This window comes from Eublepharis macularius, chromosome 13, assembly GCF_028583425.1.
Source record: "Eublepharis macularius isolate TG4126 chromosome 13, MPM_Emac_v1.0, whole genome shotgun sequence".
NCBI lineage: Eukaryota > Metazoa > Chordata > Lepidosauria > Squamata > Eublepharidae > Eublepharis > Eublepharis macularius.
This window is the reverse complement of record NC_072802.1, coordinates 45,817,900-45,827,060: the sequence shown is the minus strand read 5'-3', so window position 1 is coordinate 45,827,060 and position 9,161 is coordinate 45,817,900. Positions and strand designations below refer to the sequence as shown.

Genomic DNA, 9,161 nt, shown 5'->3' with positions numbered 1-9,161 from the left:
AGGACTCTTGGGGTGGAACCTCCCAACATGATGTGATGTGCCCCACTCTATATAGCAGCTTGTCTGTGATGATACCCTCTACCATTTCTATCAGTTCTAGAAGGTCCTGCAGGCTCAACAAGGTTGGGCATTTCTGATTTGATAGGAATGTGATTTACTGCTCGTCATCAGCATCACATCCAGCATTCACTTTCTCTTAGGGACACAAAGGAGGCCATGTAAAGCCGTTTTCTTTGCCAGAGCTTTTAATGGAGTGTGAGCTGCAGGTCATTTATGAGGTTGGGGTTTTATTAGGTTTAGCCATGGGGGAAAGTGGGCTAAATAGATAGTCCTTTTGGCTGTCCCAAAGACTTTGCATCACATGTGTTGCAAGTTCCATGCTTTCCAGGTGCACAGGGGCCATATTCTGATTGTAACCACAGCAGGCATGGAGAAGGGGCTTCAACTTCCCTCCTGTGCTGTTTTCCCAAGCTGAAACAGCCCTGGAGACCTGCTATTTGCTCCATTTGTAAACTTGTGTAAGTTTTCCAGTGGAGCAATTAGTAATTCCCTGGTTCATTTCCATCTGCCAAAATGGCATGTGGGGAAGATTGAAGCCCTTTTACATATGCCACAGTTACCATTGGAAGATGGCCCCCATGTGCCTGGGAAGCATGGAAGCCCTGATGTATGTGTGGTCCCAAGAAGACATGCAAACTGACCTTTAGAGGCAGAATCAGCCCCCTGCAATAACAAGACCGCATTCTGGGTACATACCTTCCCCCACTGCACTCTCTCTGCCATGCTTGGGCAGCTCAGCCTGATTTCTCAAAGCATGAAACGCTCTCCACGAAGTGGCTGAGCAGTACTACAGAAGGAGACTGGCTGCAAAGGGAGCAGAGGGACAAGGTTGTGTGCGTGGATTGCTTCTTCTAGTAAGTTTTGCAGGGTCAACTGAATTCTGTGAGATAAATCTTTGATTTGGACTAATACAGAGATCTTGTACTGATGGGTGGGGGGAGGAAGAGAAGGACCAGGGAAGAAAACACCATTCCTTTTCAGCTTGTAAAATAAAAATAAGTAAAAGCCAATGATGCAAGTGAATAAGAGTATTTATTATCCTTAATTCCCTATGCGTTTTGCTATAAAGCTTCTTCAGGTTTAGGGTTAGGGTTAGTCTTTCCATTTTCTTACAGGAAGAATGCAAAAACAGTAGTAGTTTCTTCTCCCCTCTCAACCTGTGCCACAGCAGAGAGTAATCGGCCTGTTTTTTCCTCATAGAAGGCAATCAGGCGATGATGATACGTCTTCAGAGCTGCAGCGGATTGCTGCTTTGGATGAGGCAGGCCAGCAATCCGGCGCTGCCCGTCGTGGGAAAAGGGGTCTCGGCAGGTACTTGTGGGGATTTAGTTGTGTGTTGCTCAAAGGATAAACACTATACAAACAAGGTAAAGAGGCAACTTCTAGAGTCTTCAGAGTGGGAAAGCAGCCTCAAATGGGATTGCCGTTGTGTGGGACTTCTGATGGAGCTGCAAAACACAGTAGAATTCCTTTCCATGACCTCAAACCCAGCTGCTCTTCCTTCAGCACAGCATGGACTGGTAGGCAGCTTTCAGAGCCCTGTAGCTTGTTTCTAGTTTCTCATTTGTGGGTGGGTATGTGGCGGCTGCTCTGTGTTGGTATCAATTGTTGAAGCTCCTTGTCCTGCTGTGACTTTGAGTTATTATTCATACCTGGGCGATTATCTTCTTTGGACCAATGGCTGCCAAATATGACTGTGATTTGGGGCCTTAGGGTGGCCAGATGGCCTCTTTTTCCAGATGACATGACTATTTTTAGGCCTGTCCTCTGAAATGTCTGGATTCTGCTTCTGTCCAGTAAAATTCGCTGAAGTGTTTTTTTTTCTGCTGAAGAAGCCTTTTGTAAATGTTTGAATGACAGGCTGTCAATCAAGGAGCTGAGCTCTGCCTGCTGCCTCAGACAGAGATGGCAGTATTGTGAAATGGGTGTGTGTGTGTTTCTGTTTAATGTAGAGTAAGTATGTGTAAATTTGCATCTTTGGATGTAAATTAGCAAGTTTTATCCTGTCCCCCCCACCGTCTTATTTTGAAGGCTCTTGTCCTCTTTGTTGTAGTCTTGTTGGAAGTTGTCCAGACATTCTCTCCAGGCCACTTCTACGGTCCCTAAGGCTGCCCGAGTGACTTGTGTCAGAGTTTCCATGCTGCAAAAGGCCTGTTCTTTAGTCAGCTTGCTAACTGTTTCTTCCTGCCTCTGATGCTTTCCAGGATAGCCCGGCTGGTGGTGGTGCTCAGGGAATGGGCAAACAAAAGTCTGCGGGAAGAACAGGAGCGCCCGGATTCTTTCCTCGAACGGTTCCGTGGGCCAGATGTGCAGACCTTGACTGCCAGTAATAAAGAACAAAGCCAGGGTAAAGAGGACGGCAAAAAGAAGAAGTAAGGTTCTTTCTTTCTGCCCATCTGGCTAGAGCAACATTCAATGCTGCAGAGTTACACCATTCTAAGATGGTTGAAGTTAATATTCTTAGAAGGTAGTAACTCTGCTTAGAATTGCACTGGTAGTTTGCTAGCTCTACAGAGGCCCAGACTCTCTGCCAAGCTCCCTTGTTGCAAGGCTGTTTACCACCCACTCCTTTTGTCTGCTCTTCATACCTGGAGAGGGAATGATAACCCAACTTCCCTTCCTCTGTATAATTAAAGGGCAGGACTCACTGATGAGGCTGCACAAAAGTAATTTGAGCGTGAACAAAGGAGTGTTTTCTGCCAAAGAGAGGCCCAAGATGTGCACCTTTGGTATTCATAGCTGCAATATGAAAAATGGGGATCTTTCCTGTTGGGTTAAGAGGATCTCTTTAGTCTGTTGCAGCAGAAACCAAAAGGAATCTTGGGGCACTTTATAGACTAGCAGCTGTTTTGCAGCTAAGGGGCTTTAGCCTACCAAAGCTTATGTTTCAGCAAATCAGTTTGTCTTTAAAATGGTGCTGGAGAACAAGGAAGGCACAAGACCCCTATGCATAGTGGGCTGCTGGAAGCCCAGGTGGACCTTGGTAACAGGTGTGAGCACATTCATGCAGCTGCTATCATGTCTCAGTTGGCACTTGCTGCAGCAGAGACTGGCAGGGTGATGATAGTCAAAGGGGTTTTTTGCCCCATTCAAGATAGTGAATAACTGATAGCCATATTATGAAAAGGTTTGGGGCAGCCACATGGCCTTTTACTGAGAAGAACTGAAAACTTTACATTAGCTTGGCAGCCATAGAGATCCCAGCATTTCCCCCTGTCCCCTTGCACATAACAGGCTTGTGCGACAGGTCTCTGCTCTGTTTCTGAAAGCTTTGCATTGCAAATCTTCTTGAGTAGGAAAGTGCTGTGCCATATGTGTGTGTGCTGAACCATTTCTTTTCCCCCTGTTTCCTTGCCCCAAATTAACCCTTTTTTCTGCCACCAACTAGTAAGTTCACATTCAAGCTGAGACCTTAACTGGTGACTTTCAGCATTCAGATCATGTTCTTCATTGCTGTTTTACACCAGTGACCATTTACAGACTTTGTTCTTTAATAGAGTATTTTGATTTTGTTTTCAGAAAGCAGTGGGATCTCTTTCTGGTGGATCCTGCCGGGGACTGGTATTACCGCTGGCTTATGGTCATTGCATTGCCTGTTCTGTATAACTGGTGCATGCTGGTAGCACGGTGAGCTGCAAATTTTGATGCCTGGAACATGACTCTTTCCTCTGCTGAAACATTACAAGCAATTAGTGCAACAGGTCTCCGTGTTTCCTTTCTTCTGTCCCCTCCCCTCTTCCTCTTTGTGCTTCAGATCCAAGAATGAGAGTAACTTGCATTTCTTACTGTTATGGAATTTTTTAAAAAAGTACTCTGCTTTAATTTTATTTTCCCTAACAGCCATCATCCTCCATTAATTAAGACACCAAACTGTGATCAATGAAGAAATATGAGCTTTATTTCATAAATAAAACCCAGATGCTATGCCTTGTTAGGATATATGCATAGCAGAGCATCTTATATACTTTCGAAGCTAATTGTTTACAGAATAAAAGATAAAATTATTATACAAAGCTAAATACAAACAATTCCTTAGAATCAAATTCTTCAGGAGACATGGCACCAAAACAGGCCTGATTGACAGGACAATAAAATCTTACTGTAATATAAACATGCTAAGTGTCTGGTGCCACACGTGTTTTGGGTATCTTCCTGAGAGACTGCTTATCCAAGGTTAATTCTTGAGCACAAAGTGAAAACAAGAAAGAAATTGTTGACATTCTCTCCTTACTTCTTGACCTGCAGTTTAGTGTTTTAAACGGTGTCAGAAAGGATCTGCTTACAAAGAAAAGCTTTTGCCTTCTGTGTGAGAGGGCAGCTCCAATAATGCTCATATATAGGTATTTAGACTAAGGGTCATAAAAAAAATCCTTTACACTTATCAACACTCTCCATCTTGGGGGCTCAAAGCAGAAGATGGGAAGAATCACTCTGGCTACTTTCTTACCAGTCCTCTATACTGCCTTGTACTCCCTTACTTTCTCCCCGGCTCAGATTCCCTGAAACAGAAAGTTAACTGTCACTGACTTTCTGGACTGCTATGAATTTGCTCTCTTCATTAGATTTCAGGTCTACCCTTCCTCCAAGGGCTCAGGTCAGCATATGTGGCTTTTTCCTCTCCCATTTTATTATCACAATGACTCAGGCTGGGAGCACGTGACTTGCCCAAGGTCACCCAGTGAGCTTCATGGCTGAGCAGGGATTTGAACCCAGATTCCCTGCCCCCCAGCATTATTGCAGTACTCTAACCACTATGATCTCCCAGTATCTTACAGTGTGTGTGAACCTGCTGCTGCAGAAACGCCCAAAGACACACTGTTAGAGCTCTTTAGCAGGTCCGGAAAATTTCATCAAAAGCTAACTCTGATTTTAAAAGCTTTCCTTCAATGACTTCCCCCTGCACCCCAGCCTGAGGGTCTGGCTGCTGCCACCAATTCTCATCTGTGGCCACCTTCACCTCTTGCTTCCTAATAGGAAGCATTATGCTCTCCTTCCTCAAGCAACACACCAAGCCCTGCTCTTTGGCAGATATTGCCGGTGTGGTCGCAATACTTCCCTGACCAATGCGCATCCCACCCACAGGTCCAATGTTGCTGCCTCTCATAAACTCAGCATTCCATGCTCTAGGCCTGAGCCGAATCCATACAAATAATTTGTTAAAGTGGAGAAAGCGTGTGTTTTGGCAACCTCCCCTTAAACAACACCTTTTGCAGTTAAAAAAACCCTCTTTTTGCTGCAAAGGTCGCTGTTGGGTTTGTTCAAAACCAAAAGCCAGCTTTTATTAAGACAACCCAAAATAACATGGCACAAGCTCTTGAGTGCTCCAGAACTTTTCATCAGTCTGGATGTTAACAAACAAAAATGAGGGAGGAGGGAGGGGAAAAAAAGAACATCTCAACGTCACAATGATCAGAAGGCCTCAATGTGTAAGCATCTCTCTATATATATTGTGTGCATGTTCATAGCTATTGCCATCTAAACTACTGGTGCTGGGTGTGTTTTTTGGGGAAGGGAATACTTCTCCATTGCCCAGGTAACTAAGCTAATGTTCCTACCTTGCTGCTGCACTAGTGGCTCCATTAGCTGCCAAGTATGGGTGGTAATTGCTCTTCAGTGAGTCATTTACTTCCTTAATGGACTTTGAAATGACAGTGTGCATCTCCCCCCCCCACACTTGCAATGAGATATATATTTGGATGCTTATAAGAGCAAAGGAATTGGTGCAAGGGAGCATCAGCCCAGTTGTCTTGGTAAAGGGGGGACATATTCCTTCTGACCTTCGACCCCTTGTGAACAGTATCATTTCACACTTCATAAATGCTACAAACTCCCCCTGGCCTAGTGTGCAAAAATGTTTCTAGATGCCACTTCTCTCCTGGTAGTTCAGCTCTAGTCTCTACTGCCTCATAATCAGGTCAGGCATGGTCTCTGCTGCCACAGATCCATTGGCGTAGACCTTCAGCCTTTCTGAGCTTCTCTGGTTGTTTTTTTTAAATATATATTTTTATTTTTTTTAAAAAGTGATGGTATAGGGGGGTGAATAAAAGAAAAAAAGGGATTATATAACATAGCTATATGGATTAAAGTTATTATATATGATATATAAAACAGAAAGTAAATCTTCCCAACCTCCCCTTCATTATTTTTTTAAAGACACTGATTACAATAATACTTGCTTATGTTTGGAATACATTTATACTCAACATTTTAGGTTTCCAATTTATATTCAATATACATATTCAACATTCAACAGTTTGGTGTAGTGGTTAACACCACTTTGGTGTAGTGCTTAAGAGTGGCAGGACTCTAATCTGGAGAATCAGGTTTGATTCCCGAATCCTGACTCCTCCACTTGAAGCCAACTGGGTAACCTTGGGTCAGTCACAGCTTCTCAAAGCTCTCTCAGCCCCACCCACCTCACAGGGTGATTGTTGTGGGGATTATAACATACTTTATAAACTGCTCTGAGTGGGCGTTAAGTAATCTTGAAGGGCGGTATATAAATTAAATATTATTATTTTAAGTTTCAAATTTCATAGCGAATGTGTTTTGCAGCTACATTTTTTATTTAACATCATTGCATATTCAATATTACATACTTTTGCCACTTCTACGTGGCCACTATACTTTTTAACAAATAGATAATATATCACAGTATAAAGGGAAAGTCTATTATATATCTCATAATAAGAAAATGATAATAAGGAATGATTTTATTCGAAAACTGCTTCTGTATAGGTTTATATTCACTGAGCTTCTCTCTCTTGTGATCTTCCCACAGAGCCTGTTTTACTGAGCTCCACAAACGGTATTTGATCCTGTGGCTGACTCTGGACTATGTCTCTGATAGCATCTATCTTATTGACATTGTCATCCGGCTGCGTACAGGTGAGCATCTGGCTCAGGAAAGTGTCAAGCCACAGATGTGTCTTAACATTGCTAACCAAATCAGCTGTGTTTAAGCTATATTTGCTCTTGCTCCTCTTAGTCTTGAAGAGGTCTTAAGAAAGAAATTCTCATTAACAGACATTCTGACAAAGAGCTTCCAAGTGAAAGATTTATCATCTTCAACTTGGAACTCGCCCCCTCCCAAAGTAGGCATTAGCATTCAGATATATTAAGGCCTATGACATGATATTTCATTGAATTAATGAATGAACTAAAAGAGGGAAATGTAGACTTCAGTGATCTCAGAATATCTGGGGGTTGCAGCATCCTTTCAGCAATCCCCTCCTTGCCACGCTAATTGACCACTTTGAAGATGGAAAATCGGGTGGGTGGATTATAGCTTCATGTCATCGTCAGAACTAACTTCCTCAACCACTATCATTTACACAGCTAGAATCTGGTGAAGGCTACAACTTGCAAAATGTGGCGATTGGGTGGAAATATTTGAATAACTATGTTGGCAGTCATGTAACTAGACAAAGGATGGAGGTTAATACCTTGCTATGCTTTCCCTGGCAGGTTTCCTTGAGCAGGGCTTACTCGTCAGAGACCTCAAGAAGCTGGGTGATAAATATGTCGCTACCTTACAATTTAAGCTTGATATTCTCTCCATCGTACCTACTGATTTGGCTTACTTTGCCACAGGCTTAGGCCGGCCTGAGATACGCTTCAATAGGCTGCTACGCTTCTCCCGTATGTTTGAGTTCTTTGATCGTACTGAGACAAGGACCAGCTACCCAAACATCTTTCGGATCAGCAACCTAGTGCTATACATCTTGGTCATCATCCATTGGAATGCCTGCATTTATTATGCCATTTCTAAGTCCATTGGCTTTGGAGAAGACACCTGGGTTTATCCAAATATATCAGATCCAGAGTATGGATATCTGACAAGGGAGTATATCTATTGTCTCTATTGGTCTACACTGACCTTGACAACCATTGGAGAGACTCCTCCTCCTGTGCGTGATGAAGAGTACCTCTTTGTCATCTTTGACTTCCTGATTGGAGTTCTCATCTTTGCTACAATTGTGGGAAATGTGGGTGCCATGATCTCCAACATGAATGCCACCAGAGCAGAATTCCAGGCCAAGATTGATGCTGTTAAACACTACATGCAATTTCGCAAAGTGAGCAAGGATATGGAGGCCAAGGTCATTAGGTGGTTTGATTATCTCTGGACCAATAAGAAAACCATGGATGAATGGGAAGTGCTCAAGAACCTACCCGACAAGTTGCGAGCAGAGATAGCCATTAATGTCCACCTAGAGACTTTGAAGAAAGTGAGGATATTCCAGGACTGTGAGGCTGGGCTCTTGATAGAACTAGTGCTGAAGCTCCGTCCTCAGGTTTTCAGCCCAGGAGATTATATTTGCCGAAAGGGGGACATTGGTAAGGAGATGTATATCATCAAAGAAGGGAAACTGGCTGTGGTGGCTGATGATGGCGTGACTCAGTATGCTTTGCTGACTCCAGGATGCTGCTTTGGTGAGATCAGCATTCTCAACATCAAAGGGAGCAAAATGGGGAACAGGCGGACAGCAAACATACGTAGCATTGGCTACTCTGACCTCTTCTGCCTGTCAAAGGAGGACCTCATGGAGGCAGTGACCGAGTACCCGGATGCCAAGAAAGTCCTGGAGGAACGTGGCCGTGAAATTCTGGTCAAGGAAGGGCTGTTGGATGAAGCAGCAGCAGCTGAAAGTGTGGAAGGGAATGTGGGACAGAAGTTGGACAGGCTGGAAGGCAGTCTGGAGACACTGCACACCCGCTTCTCCCGGCTATTGGCTGACTATGATGCTGCCCAGATGAAACTCAAACAGCGCATAACCTTCTTGGAGACCAAACTGAAGAAATACAACCAGGATGACTTTTTCTCTGATGCTTCTGACAATCCACAAGAGGATGAGGTGAAAAACAAACCATGATGCTTCCAAACTAGCAAGTTTTTCTGGTTTCGGCTGTTCCAGAAGACAGCTGCTTCACACACACTAACTTGCAGGAGGTCTTATCTCCAGATTGCTGCTCCATAAAGGGCTACCTCCAAGGCCTTTCCTGATGGAGTGTTCCTGATTGCTCTCTGTTAGTTGACTGCCCTTCTTTTTTTTAAGACTTGGATGGCTGGTGCTTCTCATGCTTTTAATGCTACAGAC

The 9,161-nt window shown here is 43.7% G+C and overlaps 1 protein-coding gene across 1 annotated transcript; it reads left to right on the top strand.

Annotated features, from left to right (window-relative positions):
- The first annotated feature begins 629 nt into the window (after positions 1 to 629).
- CNGA2 (cyclic nucleotide gated channel subunit alpha 2) lies at positions 630 to 8,936 on the top strand. The gene is made up of 6 exons (XM_054995849.1): positions 630 to 667; positions 1,261 to 1,371; positions 2,265 to 2,432; positions 3,580 to 3,687; positions 6,842 to 6,948; positions 7,528 to 8,936. Exons 1-6 carry the CDS (start codon positions 630 to 632, stop codon positions 8,934 to 8,936), a joined length of 1,941 nt encoding a protein of 646 aa, XP_054851824.1.
- Positions 8,937 to 9,161: the final 225 nt, after the last annotated feature.